The sequence below is a fragment of the Penicillium psychrosexuale genome, assembly GCF_028828465.1.
Source record: "Penicillium psychrosexuale strain IBT 29551 chromosome Unknown utg000005l, whole genome shotgun sequence".
NCBI lineage: Eukaryota > Fungi > Ascomycota > Eurotiomycetes > Eurotiales > Aspergillaceae > Penicillium > Penicillium psychrosexuale.
In genome coordinates this window covers 1,618,597-1,634,132 of record NW_026643190.1, presented here as the reverse complement: position 1 = coordinate 1,634,132, position 15,536 = coordinate 1,618,597, and the positions used below count along the sequence as shown (strand labels likewise).

At 49.5% G+C, this 15,536-nt stretch overlaps 4 protein-coding genes across 4 annotated transcripts; 1 reads left to right on the top strand and 3 right to left on the bottom strand.

The window, feature by feature from the left end:
- Positions 1 to 430: 430 nt before the first annotated feature.
- N7518_009530 (uncharacterized protein) lies at positions 431 to 2,463 on the bottom strand (the record flags this gene model as incomplete). The annotated part of the gene is made up of 6 exons (XM_057190456.1): positions 431 to 1,645; positions 1,694 to 2,000; positions 2,068 to 2,133; positions 2,190 to 2,292; positions 2,349 to 2,381; positions 2,439 to 2,463. 6 exons carry the CDS (start codon positions 2,461 to 2,463, stop codon positions 431 to 433), a joined length of 1,749 nt encoding a protein of 582 aa, XP_057038112.1.
- Positions 2,464 to 3,380: 917 nt separating this feature from the next.
- On the top strand, positions 3,381 to 8,096 carry N7518_009529 (putative GTPase activating protein (Tsc2); the record flags this gene model as incomplete). Its single annotated transcript, XM_057190455.1, has 1 exon — positions 3,381 to 8,096. One exon carries the CDS (start codon positions 3,381 to 3,383, stop codon positions 8,094 to 8,096), a length of 4,716 nt encoding a protein of 1,571 aa, XP_057038111.1.
- Positions 8,097 to 9,017: 921 nt separating this feature from the next.
- N7518_009528 (mannose-ethanolamine phosphotransferase GPI13) lies at positions 9,018 to 12,326 on the bottom strand (the record flags this gene model as incomplete). Its single annotated transcript, XM_057190454.1, has 2 exons — positions 9,018 to 12,012; positions 12,112 to 12,326. The coding sequence occupies 2 exons, from the start codon at positions 12,324 to 12,326 to the stop codon at positions 9,018 to 9,020; spliced, it is 3,210 nt and encodes a 1,069-aa protein (XP_057038110.1).
- A 1,089-nt stretch (positions 12,327 to 13,415) lies between these two features.
- On the bottom strand, positions 13,416 to 13,946 carry N7518_009527 (uncharacterized protein; the record flags this gene model as incomplete). The annotated part of the gene is made up of 1 exon (XM_057190453.1): positions 13,416 to 13,946. The coding sequence occupies one exon, from the start codon at positions 13,944 to 13,946 to the stop codon at positions 13,416 to 13,418; it is 531 nt and encodes a 176-aa protein (XP_057038109.1).
- Positions 13,947 to 15,536: the final 1,590 nt, after the last annotated feature.

Here is a 15,536-nt window from a genome sequence, read left to right as displayed (position 1 = left end):
AGGAAAGGGAAAGAGGAAAAGATAGATAGGCAGAAGTGAGGAATAATTATTCAGAAGACTCAAAGGGGAGCAAGAGTTTTGACAACCACGGAAGGGAGAAGATAAAAGATCCAAAGCTCAAAGATAATAATGCGAGCGCTCAATAAATTGTCACAGCCCACATAAACACAGGGAGTACGCTAAGCTCAATCGGGTTAGAATGTCACATGCTTGAGCCTCTCTCTGCCTCAGGCATCAATATTACCCTATCGGTCTTTTCTGGGTATGGTCTAAGGATATAGAATGAGCGCTTTGTATGGATGAAAACGGAAATACGTAGAATTGAAGGGTACTATTATAACGTAAATAATTTTATTTTATTCTCTATATTCATATGCTTTTCGTGACAATTACAAACTCCTACGGAACCATCATTTGTAACCATTAATGCTTAGACAACAATGTTGCTGACGCCGTTAGCCAAATCCATCTCCTTAGCTTGAGACAAAGCCTTGACCTTGTCGAAACAGCCGGCCGCGGCGGAAAGGAATCCAAGGAATGGCTTGCTGGGTGCCAGCACACGAGAAATGTACTCGGGGTGGAACTGAACACCCACGAACCAGGGGTGGTCCTTCAGCTCGACAATTTCCATGCGCTCGCCCTTGTCATCCTTTCCAATGAAGTGAAGACCGGCAGCCTGGAGCTGATCGATATACTCGGGGTTAACTTCATAGCGGTGGCGGTGGCGCTCATCGATAGAAGTGCGGTCCAAGCCGTAGAGGGAACGGAGCTTAGACCATTCGGAATTCTCCTGGAAGATGGTAGGACGGGAACCAAGACGCATAGTACCGCCCAGGTTCACTTGGTCAATCTCAGGCATGTACACCACAATCGGGTGGTTGGTACGCTCGTCAAGTTCAACCGAGTTGGCACCCTCCAGGCCACAGACATTACGAGCGTATTCAATAACGGCAATCTGCATACCCAGGCAGATACCAAGGTAAGGCTTGGACTTGGTACGGGCGTGGTGGGCAGCGCGTATCATACCATTTGTGCCTCTGGTACCGAAGCCTCCTGGCACCAAGATTCCATGGGCAGTGTGGACATCATACCAGGCCTTGTGATACTCCTTGGAGTTGGTCTCCTCCCACTCGGTTTCGAGGTGCGAGGCATCAACCCAAATAATGTTGAGCTTTCGGCGGGAAGCCATAGCCGCGTGCTCCAGCGACTTGATGACGGACAAGTAAGAGTCATGGAGACTGACATACTTGCCAACCAGAGCAATGTTGACAGTTTCAAAAGTGTGCTCTTGGGCAGTCGTAAGGGTCTTCCACTGTTTCCAAGTGGACTGACCTTTGAGTAACTGATCCTGAGAAATGTTGAGCTTCTTCATGTTAAGAAGGTCACCCAGAACACCAAGGAACCCTTGTTCCTCGAGAAGCAGAGGCACGTGGTAGGTAGAGCTGACATTGTGCACACCAATCACCTGCTCTGGCTCAACCTGACAGAACATAGCGATCTTATCGGTGGTGGCCTTGTCAAGGGGTCTTTCGCAACGGCATGCAATAAGATCTGGGCTTAAACCAGCCGAGCGAGCGTCCCGGATAGCCTGCTGGGTAGGCTTGGTCTTCAATTCATCGTGGATGATGGGAACCAGGGAAACGTGCTAGAAAAAGTCAGAATTGTCTGAAATCGAATGGTCTGTTGGACATACGATCTGGACGAAATTGTCCTTTCCAGCCCGACGGCGCAGCTGACGCAGAGCCTCAACAAAAGGAGCACTTTCAATGTCACCAAGTGTGCCACCAAGCTCGATAACACAAACATCTGGCTCCTCGTTGCTGTCGTCAGCGGGGGTTCTAGCCACACGCTCGATCCAATCCTGGATAGCGTCTGTCAAGTGCGGCACAATTTGCACTGTGCGTCCAAGGTAATCACCACGGCGCTCCTTCTCGATCACATGCTTGTAGACCTTTCCGGTTGTGATGTTGTTATCCCTTCCAAGAGTAACTCCAAGGTAGCTAGATCGCAGAATATCAATCAGCCTCTTGTTTGGCTTCAAAAAAACTCATACAGAGAAGAATTTACCGCTCGTAGTTTCCGAGATCAAGATCCGCTTCTCCACCGTCGTTTAACACGAATACCTCTCCGTGCCTAAAAAATCATCATCAGGAACAGCGTTCAGAAATAAAGACTGATCAACCACGTACTCGGTAGGGGCCATAGTTCCCGCATCGACGTTCATATAAGGGTCAATCTTGATCGAGGTGACTCGAGCACCCTGAGTCTTCAGCAGCAATCCGGTACTCGAGGCTGGAGAAAGTTAGGGCCGAGGGGACTTTTTTAGTTCGATGTATAGAGAGGGGTACCAATTACGCCCTTCCCGATGCCACTGATGACACCTGTTATACATGTGTTAGTTATTGCTCGTTCATAAGAGATCGACTCAGAATAAATACCTCCAGAAACCACAACGTACTTCATCCTGGCGATGATAGGGATGAAAACCCGACTGAAACACGATATGTGAGATTTGATATTGAGTTTAAAAAGAATGACCAGTATAACCAAAGACCCTCGAAGTAGAAAAGAAATGTAGGGTGCCGTTCCTGGCTTCTGCCAAGGGGGAAGAAAGAATCAAATAATTTTTGAAGCTGTAAAAAAAGCGCCTTTCCGTGGTCACCGCCCCCCACTTTGATTGACTTTTCTGCCGTCCCGATAACTATGAGTCATGTGATTTGAAAGAGGGTAAAGAGAGGGAATATGCTTCATGGTTGAATACGATGAATCTGTAGAGGTAAATTGCTCGAAAAACTACTTGTAACAAGTCCATGACTACCTCCAGGTATGGCCTTGATCATCCCTATCAAAATACATTTAACAAGTATGAACTTCGCTTTGATCCTCACCGCCCCATCTGCCACATATAATGGGCGGTGTATGATATCAGTACTCCGTACATCAGGTGATTGGGCTGGAATATCTTCATATCCGTGCATGATTGATAAACCCCCCTCAATCCACATCACATCACTTGCTTGTTGTGTCATCGATCTGGTGGGGTATACTGGTTTTATTTATATTCATCATCTGACCTTGTTATCTCGGTCCAATTCACGATCAGCTGCCAATCAGGGTCGCTTTGCGCGCGGGATATTGATCACCAAATACCGACTGTTGCAGCTTGCTACATATATTTGAGTCCCTATATGTGCAATTTCTGATCATAGGAACATCCTATGTAGTTAATCGCTGTTGTTTGTCAATTTCCAAAGGGTAAGAATTCCCTATCTGCCCTTCGACTGCCTATCATGGATGATGCAATACCTGGACTAACTTGGTTGTCAAATAGTTCACAAACCGCGATCTCCTGACTCTACTCTCTTTCTGCCACTGGGCGGATGTCTTCCGATGATGTTCCACACTTCTCCCAGCACAAACCCTCGTCAACTAGTTTCGCAGATGTCCTCAAAACTCTAGCTGTCGGTCGATCCAAATCGCATTCCCCAGTCTCATTACAGGAAAGCAGCAGCGACTCACTGTATTACACTGATACCTCCGGAACAAACCGGCGTGCGCACGGATCCGAATCAATGAATCGTGCCAGTTTCATGTCGAGTTCCTCGGACACTCCCAGTGGCCTGGATTTCGAGACCTCACTCCACAATCTATCGCAAAAGCAAAACCTAACGCAGGCGATTGAAGAAGCGGAGGGTTTGTCAAAAGGTCTATCATGGTTCACCTCCGAGCAGTCCGTGGTGCTTTGGGAGGCTGCCGAGTACCTATTGCGTCATGAAAGCTCGCTGGATGCTCAGCAAAGTGGTGCCAGATTATTAGAAGCGATCGCAGCCCGTCAAGATCTGTCTCCATCCGCTAGGCGCCTGGTTTTCGAATCGATCACTTCTCCAGCCGAGCCGGATGTGATTGCTGCGCGCGTACATTCGTTGATCTCCCTATCAGATCATGGCAGGAAATTGGATTTCGCAGGTTCCTCAATTCTCCATATCATCTCCTCGTGGATTGTTCCATTCTATGAAACGATTGCATCCGCACGATCAAAGGCGAAAAAGGCAAAATCCGTTAAACCACACGGGCCCAATCACGACGAAGCAGTCTTTGGAGATCTCTTCCAATTCGCGGTCGACCTGATCACTTTGCAACGAAGTCAGCCAACCCAGGAGGAAATCGAAATGCTTCTCACGGAAATCTTTACCGTTTGCAGGAGAACCAGTGTCGCGGCGGATATCAAGAACTCTTTGGCTGTGTTCGACGCTGTCATTATGTATGCCGATGTGCCTGACATAAGCTTCCCAATTCTCCTGGAAGTCCTTTGCAGCATCCATGCATCAGTTAAACCCCTCTCTGGGCCCACCTCACGAGCAGTGCGCAGTCTAGCGAAATCACGAAGACAGGAGGAGATGGTAAACACACTCCATGAATTCCTGGGAGATTCGTGCGCCGCTGAACAAAGTCGGAACTTGAATGTTCTCCGTGGTACACTTTATGTGTTCTCGGATTTTGTTCGTGCTCATGGCCAAGATGGCATGCCCCAGCTTTCCTTCGATCGACTCATGGAATCATTGCAAGTCATTGCTCAAAAAGACGATAGCAGGGTGGATGCCGACCTGTTAGATCTTTGTCTCAACATTCTGGAAGGGGACTATATTGGAGTCGCATTAGAACAGGATTGGACGGGATTTGCCAATCTTCTCATACTCTGTTCTCGCCGACTCGTGGACGAGTCAGCCCCATCCACCACTTCTGCGACTAGCCCTCGGCTCAAACCTACGTACGACGAAACCAAATCCTACATTCTGGTAAATCTCATCCGCATTGCTTCTGTGCTCGAATCTCAGTGGGAACAACTCAACAGAGAGCAAAAGCAACATGCGGTCCGGTTCCTCATGAAGATATACCAGCACATTGAGCCTCCACAGGCTGAACTCATCATCCATTCCATGAGAGAAGACAAGCTTTGTCATCCTTCCAACGACTCGAATTGGGCTCAGCATTGTCGTGAACTAGTTGAGTGTTTCGTTCAACCACGGAAACAAAGCTCGGACATACGTATCCTGGCTTTGGACACATTGAAAGAAGGTCTTTCCGGCCATGAGGATTTACTTTTCGTCCAGGAGCACGGTCTGCTCGGGCTTCTATTGAAGGGTTTTTCGGCAGAACATGATCTTCTCTTCTTGGAGTCCCTGGTGTCTTTGTTGACCGGCCCGGCGACACAGTACAGTGATGATGACGCGTTCAAGTTGCTGATAAACACCATCGCAGCACCGATGCAGACGGATCTCCATCAAGAAGAACCGCGCGAGAATCCTCTGAACAATGGATCTCAACGCCGTACATCCACCACGAGTGTCTTGGAGTTAAGCTTGACAAACGTCTGTGCCGTGGGCCTCGTGAAGATGATGCTGCGTGCCTTGAACCTCTCCCCAACCAAAGCTGTTATGGTTTTCGAGGCACTTCTAGACATTGCTCAATCTCCAAGTCGACCAATAGACTCTCGTTTGACGGTCTTGAAACTACTTTTCCGATTGCGATGTGACTCAGCTGGGTCAGTCACAGTCATATCAACCTCCGAGAGTGACTTTTTGATGAATGTGCTGGGTCGCAATCTTGATGGTGGCTCTAAGCTACAGGTCCCCGGCGACAGCCCCACCTGCGAGATTCCTCAGAATGATAACTCACCAATCTCGCCAGTCGGAAAGCTTCCAATGAGAGAGTCTGCATCAACCGCCATGTCGAAGTCGGCCCCGGGGCGTGGCTCTAGCTCTGCCCGTGGATCAAAGTTGACGGCGCCAGTGTGGACATATGCTTTGCCACAAGTGCTTCCGGAGCAACCACCTGGGGAATCTAGTCCTGTCGTATTTGCTTACGCTCACCCGGAGGAATCTACCCCCGAATCAGAAACAATAGAAACAAAAACCAAGGGGGTGTTGAAGGTCAAGATGTGGCTCGAAGTTGTGATCACCTTGTTGCAGCGAGAAACCGACTGGGATGTTTACAGCTACATTCTTACTCATATCGGTCCCCAGCTTGGTAACAAAGACTTTTTCAGAGATGCTATCCCTCAGATCACGCTCCTTCGCAGCATTCTGTGTGATCAGGTCAAGAATGAAACCTTCCACGAGCCTCCCGAGACTACCGGATTGAAAAAGAGCGATGTGGCTGCCTGCATCTTCGATGCGCTTTGCATGCTTGTCAGCTATCACGAACACTTTGCCAAGAGTGAAGAGGATGATCTCGTCCGAGCTTTCATGCAAGGTATCATCGGGTCATGGGGCGGCACATCCCGTGGGTGTATTCAAGCACTGTCACTCTGTTGTTATGAAATCCCAATGTCGGTGACGAAATCATTGAACAGCATCCTTGATAGGATGTCAAAGGTGATCACCATGTCAAACATTGCCGTCCATATTTTGGAGTTCCTGGCTCTGCTTGCACGATTGCCCGATGTTTACGTCAACCTGCGTGAGGAGGAGATCCGCACTGTGTTCGGTATCTGCATTCGATTTTTACAGACCTCTCGAGAGCATCGGTACAAAGCCTCTGAATTGGCCGCAAGGGCCGCTCTGTCAAACCAATCTTCCCAGACTAAGCCAAAGGAAACTGCCGCCCATGCAACTGAAGCTGTCGAGACCTCCCAAGATGGAATGTCGAAGTATATCTCGAATCTGACCTACCATGTCATGGTCTTCTGGTTCTTGTCTCTGAAGCTCCAGGATCGACCCAAACATGTGAATTGGATCACCAGCAGACTCATATATCACGACGAACATGGAAAAGAGGTAGTAGAAGAACAAAGCCAAGTTTTCATTGATTTGATGCAGCGAGTTGCTTATTCGGATCTCGGAGAGACTATCCCCTTCGAAACCTTCCCTCCTTCCCCTGAGGATGGCCCGGTTGCAAAGAAGTCCTGGGTTGTCGGCATGAGTATCGTCACTGTCGAGAGCGCCGGATTGTCTGGATTGTCTCAGGTAACCAAGCGCCAGGCATCTGGTACCACATATTCTGTCTATCAACAACGGACGGCCCCAGTTCTGCCGCATCAAGTTCCTGCGACTCCAGATGCCCATTTACATTCCGACTCCATGCGGACAGCAGTCCTTCCGAGTCATATCATGCTTCAGTTGACTGCTACTGCCTTCCCTACACCTACAGTCATGCAGCCTATCCCGGTTCCGGAAGACGATATCACTCGACGTGCGATTAGTTACTTTGATCGCACCGACATTGTGGATGGACATCGTATCGGCATTCTTTACATTGACAATGGCCAGACAAAGGAGGCGGATATTTTAGCCAACACTGGTGGTTCTGCGGATTATGAAAACCTGCTGTCAGGATTGGGAACCAAAGTGTCGCTCCGGAACCCCCAATTCAATCCGCAAGGATTGTATGCCGATACCGATGGTGAATACACCTACGCTTGGCGGGATCGTGTGACTGAAATTGTGTATCATGTTGCAACTATGATGCCTACGGACTTTGACCGTGACCCGGCCTGCGTCAACAAGAAACGAAATCTTGGCAATAATCATGTCACCATCGTGTTCAACCGATCCAACTTGCCCTTCAACTTTCACACAATCCCATCCGAGTTCAACTCTATCAACATTGTCATCACCCCGTCATCTCGAATTGCCTACGACGAAAATGGCAATGCCAATTGTGAGACAGACCCGCAGAAGCTCTACTACAACGTGCAGGTCTTGAGCAAGCCCGGATTCCCAGACGTCTCACCTGCTGCGGCACCAAAGGTCATCTCCGGCAAGAACTTGGCGGCCTTTGTTCGCATTCTTGCCCTCAATGCGTCCGTCTTCTCACTTGTCTGGAACAACAAGGGTGGCGAGCATACCTCGTCCTGGACCACCCGTCTACGCGAAATAAAGAAAGTCCGTGAGCGGGCTCTCGCAGCCCAAAGCCAAGGCTCTGAAGCCGCCGAAGTGACTTATCCAGGTCTGCGGCGGAATACCAAAGCCAACATCTTCTCGGAGGAATTACCCTCTCGTGCACCGCAAGTACAGACAGATTTCGCTGCGGAATGGAACGCAGCGGCAGACACAAACATTGTCCAGAATTTGGATTTCTCACGCTGGGCCCGCTAATTCGTCTTTTTTTTCGAGCGTCTTGACGATGACAACCTTGGGCGAGATAACCTCTGTGTCTATCCTCTCCTTTTACTGTCTCTATCTACAAGACACCTCTCCCCTCCCTGATATTCATTCTCTCCTTATCTTACACCACCTCTCCCTCCACCCTTCCTTTCCCCCTCTCGATGACCAATGACCCCTAGACGACTTCATGTACAATCACTTCTGTTTTTTTTTTTTTTTTTTTTTCGTGATGCAAGACAATTGTCGCATTTGTAAATACCCCCTTCCCGCCCCAAAAGTTTTTTCTTTTCAGTGTTGTCTTGCCTGTCAGCGACTGTCGCGATTAGGATTAGGGTTTTATTAGTGACATGAATCAGTGTTTTTTTAATGAACTCACATGGTGCAGCCTTCTTTAATGATCATCTTAACCATTCAACTCTATTTGTGTAGAAAAAGAAAATCCCCCACGTCATGTAACTTTACGTGCTTCCCTCGCTCCTTTTTCTTCTCCTCTCATTCACCCTCTATTCCTTCTTCTTCATGGCTCCTAGTCTAAAGTGAACTATACCCGTGGACTATAGTGCAGATATATATAGTGAGAATCTGATAAATGTATAGCTTGTTTATTGCATAGACCGTAGTCATGATTATAATGAAGGGTCTAACTACCAACACATATAGTTGAACCAAAAGGAGATAGAAAATTGAAAGGAGGGAAATGCGATATAGAGCATGTACAAGTGTGAGGGCTAGGCGATGCAGAGAAAGGGAAAGATGGGTAGATTTTGTTGTGTACAAGTAGAAAAAAGAAGGTTGGACGATGGAAAGGTCGATCCGGGGACAGAAATTCACATATCCAAGCATGCAAGTTCTGTGTCCTTGAGACTGGAACTTGTATTCCCCAGACCAGAATTCCTTTTCAAAACATCGCTATCACCAACCAAAGATCTCGCCAACACTGAGAGTATTCCAGCGCACACCGCCGACGGAAACGACCATCAAGACAACGTCGACAACAACCAATACCACCGAGCCCATCATGAAGCGAGGGCTGAAGATGCGGTAGAGCATGAGATGGCGGCGGAGATGGCCGGCCCACATAGTAGTGGCGAGATTGATAGTCGCCAGGTAGAGGATATGGGTTCCGGCAGCCTGTACGACATCAGAGAGGATGCGTGTGGCGGGGTTCTTGTTCGGGTTTGAAGCGGGGACACGGTCGTGGGTCTGGAGGGGACGTTTCCAAAGGACGGTTAGGGGGACGGCGATGGCAGCTAGGATCTGTGCGCCGAAGGTATTGAGGATGACGAGTAGTGGGGACCAGGGGTATTGGATTGTTGTGAGGGGGATGAAGGCTGTTTCCCATTGGATGCTGGACAGCGTGGCCTGGTGGCCTGTTTTGAAATAATAGAAAGAGCCAAGGACGCCGAGGATGACGGGGCCGATGGAGGAGTTCGACATGGTTAGGCCGTTTGTGTCGAGGATCTCGAGGAGAGAGAGTATTTGCCACAGGAGGAGCGCGATGGCGCCTTGGCCCATTGGCTTTTGCATGAGGATGACGGCGAGGGCGAAGTTGATTAGTAGGAAGCAGAAGTGGGTTCCGTAGACATTGCCAAAGCCGAGGATTGTGACTGTTGTTCGTGGGCCTTGTTGCTGGCCGGCGACTATAGGGGCCGGTGGGCTGGTAGGATCTTCCGTGGGTTTGCTCACGTTGATGCTGACGCAAGGCTTGGAGTAGAGGTATGCTGCAGTGCCTGCTGCGAACGCGAGGGCGAGGACGAACTGGGCTAGGAAGACGCGGGCGAACTTGAGTGTTTCCTTGCTGACGGGTAGCCACTCGCCGTCGTCGGCGCCTTCGAGAATCCAGAATATGGAGGCGACGAAAAGACCGAAGCGGAAGGCAAAGCCGATCCATAGAGATGCGACGCCTTGATAGGACTTGGAGCCGGCGTAGTAGGACCGCACGACGCTGGGCAGGAAAAGAGTGACCAGGAAAGGAATGGCAAGCTGCCAGGGGGCAGAAGTGGAAGAAGTCGATGAAGCGTAGTACGTGGAGCGGCAGAAGGGCATTTGTTCTTCACGGCAGAGGCGGGAGAAAGATGCGATTCGGCCTAGGATCACGAAGAGAATGGAGTGATATACACCCAAGATACGGTCTGTATTTTGCTTTTGTCGCATGGACGATATACCGGCGCACATAGCGAATGTAGTGAGGAAGAATAGAAGAATTTCGTCTTCCCAGATAGTGTACGAGTTGGAGGCAAATCCAATAGACTGAGAAACGGTAAAGAAAAGCGCGAGCCATCCCCACATGCCATTCGGAAGAGGCAGAGTCATGTTCGCAGGCTTCTTGACGAGAGCGGGCGTGGCTCCAATGATGCTTCCAGCGGCGGCCAGTAGTACGGCCCCATCGACCGTAGATATCTCGGTCAGGCCAGTCAAGCCCAAAGCAGAACCGGCCACGGCACCGACGCCAGCGCCGACGCTTGCGAATTGAAGCAGACGAGACGTGGCTTGGGTTCGATCTATCTTCAAGCCTCGGGCATAGATGATCAACAAGATAATACCAGCAAAGAGAATCACAACACCTTGGATCATGCTTGGCACATCGAATCGAGCCCACAATCCACGGCAGATATCAAGAGTGTGACGCTGGTACTTGCGGTAGAGTTCATTGCTAGCCTGAGCAGCGGTCGACTTGGACGAGAAGCCCTTTTGAGCGGACCTCCACTCCTCTTCTGCAGCAGTCCAAAGTAAAGCCGCCTCTTCATCATCACCAGCACCTCTAGCAATCGCATATTGGTGCTGATATCTCTTGACTTGGGCTGCAGTCAACCGGTTGACAGTCGCCAGATTTGCCCAATTGTTCCCACGTGCGCCACAGAAAGCCTCTTCAATAGGCGATCCTAGATTATTGAATGGGATGGGCATTCCAAGGAGTAAAGACAACGTCGGAACGAGGTCGATCTGAGGCACGAATCTGTCGCGCGCGAATTGAGGCGGGAGAAGCGTATCCTTCCTTGTGCGTCCGAAGATGCCGCGCTTGGAGTACATCCACAACGCGGCCTCAACCTCGTCATCAGACTCGCCGCCGTGGTCGCCCTTGATGTCCATCCCATGATCTCCCATGATGACCAGAAGAGTCTTATCATCAAGCGCAGCAATTATATCGCGAATAACACGGTCCATTTCCTGGAGCTTAGATGCCATGGCAGCATGATTAGGACCATATCGATGACCTGCATGATCTACGCCGAGATAATGGCCAAAGATGACATCCCATTTCTTCCTGTTCTCCGGCTGGAGGAGCGGGAAGAGATGCTCCGTGACGCCATTGTCGACGGTATGCAAGTCCCAGACGTTGAATGAGTCATACGCATGCGTGAGATTGGTATCAAAGTAGCCCGGGAAGAGCGCCTGCCAGGTATCGTCGCCAAGGTGAACCAGGTTCTTCCCGGCGCTATGCAACTGTGCGACAAGATTGTCCTCGTCGATGGCGGTTCCGGCGAAGTTGGAGCCTGCGTCGAGGAAAGTGGGCAGGGTTCCGGTGGTCAAGCCTTTCAGACGGTTCAGAGTTGTTGTCGGAGGATCGGCAATGAATGGCAGGAGGAAAGCGTTGGCGGGGTTTTGCACTGCGGTCTCGTAGAGGACAGGGATGTTATTGTGGAAGAGGTGGGCTGTATCACTCTCTCCCTTCGGGGCAAATGGCACAGTGAAATCATAACGAAGAGCGTCGATTATGATGACAACGGCCTTATCGAAGGTTTTCTCGTGCCAGCAGCCTTTCTGCTGCTTACTCCCCAGAGCTGTAGTGTGTTGGGCCAAAGTGTCCTCGAAAGGTAATATGTCGCATGATGATTTGTTCTCGAGGACCATGCGCGTGAGGAGAAACCCTTTTGTGAATAGATAAATACCGGCGACATGCAAAAGTCTGTCATTAACCAGCGTCAGTTCACATTCATTTTTAACACTTCAACCCGGCAGCTGGCCTTAACTTCGAGCTCTGCTAGGCCTGGGCGAAACTACTCACAATATCCACGCCAGAACACCCACCACACCAAAATGCTTAACCTTAAACTCATCTTCAAGCTCCAGCGCCTTCTGATCCAACAGGCCAGCTTGCTTCAGCTTGGACTGCCCGCCAGACGATTTCTCGGAGCTGCGAGGGGAGGCAGCTGGAAGACCGCTTTTAGGGCTGCTGGGGTTTGGAGTCCCCATAGTCCCTGTGGGTCGCGTGACTACCATTTCTAAGGTCTATTGTATTGTCTCGGGTCGAAGTCGGGGCCAGCTGGCGCGCCAGGTCGCAGATCTGGCTTCTGGAAGCCGAAGGGGCACCGAAGGAACCGTGAATGATGAGCCACGGTGTGTTTTAGGCGACAGGGAAGCCGGGAGCAAGCACAAATGATCCGGTTGAATCGGTTCAAGCGAGAACCCTCGAAGTAGGATAAAAAGTATAGGCGGGGGGGCGGAGGAGATGGCGGATTCTGTGCTCTGTCGAACGGCTTCCCTCTGTATCAAGAAGCTATATCATGCACATTGTTTGGAGGAGCAATGTATACCAAGCGCAAATAATAGGGGGAAAGCTGTGTAAGTAAAGAAAATAATTCTAATTTCCCTGACAGTCGCGGAACCCACGGGTTGGGGAACTCGGCCTCGGCGTTTCTCATTGGCCGGCTGGCAGCGGATACAACTACATAGTACACCACACTATACTGTATACAGGAGAAGAAAGAGATATCTGGGGAAAGGATAGATTCCAGATTTGCCTAAATGTCACGAAACATAGGAGGGCTAAGTACATACATTATCCAGCTGCCGAGTACCGAAAAAAGGCACATGAGAAGGAAAGTAAAATAGAGGGTCCCTCAAACGTAAAAATAGGACCCTCATAAAGGGGGGTGAAGAAGAGAAAGTCAAAAGCATGAATAGTCACAAACATATCGGGCCCTAGGAACATAGCAGGGACGAAAGGTACATGAGGAGCCAGGCTTAAGAAGTCAAACGCCAGAAGAGAAAAAATCGGCAGGCCCTCGCTACGAACGATCCAGTTTCAATGAATATTGGAATCCAAGCAGCGTGAGCTACCCATGAGTCTGTCCAGAAACCGGGTATTCCGACGGTGTGCTTTTGAGGCCAAAATAGAAACTGAAGGGCATATATGCAAGCCATATAGGCCAAATCGGAAAGGAGAGATATGTAAAAGGTGAAATCGCAAAAAATATTTGCCAGGGTACTCGTCATGCTTTGAGAGGTCGTTGAAGGTTTGAGAGAGATTGAGCGCTATGCGGGTGGGATACGCAGTCGGTCAATTGGGCCAGTCGGTTTGACACGCCTTTAATGGTATGTCTTCGTCTCCTCTTTCTCCCTCAGTCCACCCATCCGCTCGATGTCCAGGGACTGGAAGCGACCGGTGTCTGTGCTTTGGTAGGGCGGAAGATCCTCATGGCACGGTTCCAAGCCGATGCTGCCCGCGTCACTGATGCGGACCACGACCACGCGGCCAGAGGTGCGTTTGCCGCTTGCATCCTCTTCTTCCGGGAAGGTAATGCGGATCTCGGGCACAGGGCTCGGTGGGGGGCTGTCGGAGTTGTCCATGAGGCTGCGTTTCTCATCATAGACAAGAATGGAGTCGGTTTTATTCGTCGAAATGGTTAGGCGGCGCCTGTTGGGTGACTCTCCATTGTAGACTGGGAGCAAGTTTTTGTTCCGAGACTGGCGCTTGCGGCGGAGGATGAGCAGGCCACCGACCAGGGCGAGGGAGAGCAGAACGAGAACCAGGAGAGCGATGAGTAGGTCTACCATGGCGTTTGAGAGTCCGCCATTGCTATCATCGCGAGCAACAATGCGGGGGAATAGATTGTTCATCTTGTTGATTGTCGATTGTGGATTGTCGGTTGTGGGGTGTCGGTTGTCGATGGTTGGATTTTCGATGCCGAGTTTGAGAATTGTATGATTGGAAGTCGACAGCTATGTATCGTGATCGTCGATTCCAAATTCCAAGGAAGGTCTCGGAATTAATCCGGGGAAGTAAATACTGATGGAATGCGCGTGCAAATATCGGTCACGGGATTGTGTCGAAAAAAAGGGCGAAGGGTCGAAACGAGAGTGAGTAGGTTAACGAAAGAATGGACAGCAAGGTGAGCCGCTGAAAGAGTGAAGCTGGCACCTGCGAAGGAAAAGAATGGAGGGGATGAGATGAGAATGAAGGGAAAACAGAAAAGGGAGGAAGGGGAGAAGAGGAGAAGGTTGCAAGCCTAGAACGGCTTGCTATTGTTAGTGTCGAGCTAAGCTCTTCGTGGTTTAGCCTGGTTCCCTGGGCGTTGCTCGGGGCCTCTTGGCCGACAGGGGTTAGCCAATCACAGGCCCCCAGTGCTTGGAGAACGGGCCCTCCGGGGTCGATTTGCGCCCTCTCATTCGGTGGCTCCACTGAACTATGCCGATGTATTTTGATTCCCCTGAGATCCTCATGAACGGCATAAATCTAGGGCTATACGCTGTGTATAGATTGTATAGATTTAGATCGCCAAATACAAACATCAGTAAATGTTTCGAGACAAAAAAGATAGTCATGGCTAATGCTTATTCTGGTTGCACAAGCGTGAATCACTCAGATTTAGGCGAATGGTGCAATGTCACGAGCCCTAATTTTCTAGGTACATAGTGACATGATCTGTCCTCTGGGGGGATCCTCGTGCGAAAATAACAGGAAATGAGTGTTTCAAAAATATGTGGAGAGATTATGATCTCATGCAACTGATCTTCGAGACATATAAACAAAGCCCTTGTTTGAGTCAACCAACCACAACAAGTAAAGAAGTAAATAGCAGCTATTGTTTGTTGGAAATAAACAAAAAGGAAGTAAGGAACAAATTGTTCATTTTGAAAAAGTGGACTTATTATATCATATAGCCAAAGTTGACTTGGTCGGACTATACAAAGATGCCAGAGATATATTTCTCTTTCGCTACTCGACATACTCGGTACGCTCGCCTTAGATCACATGAAATCAAGCAACCGGGACAGAACTGGACACGTGATTTTAAATATATCTAGGTAACTCATGAATAAACCTTCCTGAGTACTCGCAGGTTTCATCGAAGTCCAAACATTTACATGTATACTCGAATCGAGGTAGGAGATGAGATCGTTGATCTCTGTTCATAGATTGGTGTTTGCACTGTTTGCAGAAGTGGATAACTACAACTAGGTATCCCACTTCTTACTTCCTGCTTCCCCATCTGTTATTTTTAATTAAAGACCTGGCTTGTCACAACGAGGTGTTTCCAAGTTAAATTGAGCAAGCTTATCTAAAGATATTCTCGAGGCCGACCCAACGCTTAGTCCAAACCACAAAGTGGGGTTCTGAGGCTCATCTCACCTCACGTGCCCAAGCTGAGGATAGCTCGACAGACTCCAACAGAGAGAAACACTGATAGATATACCGAAAAGCAAAGT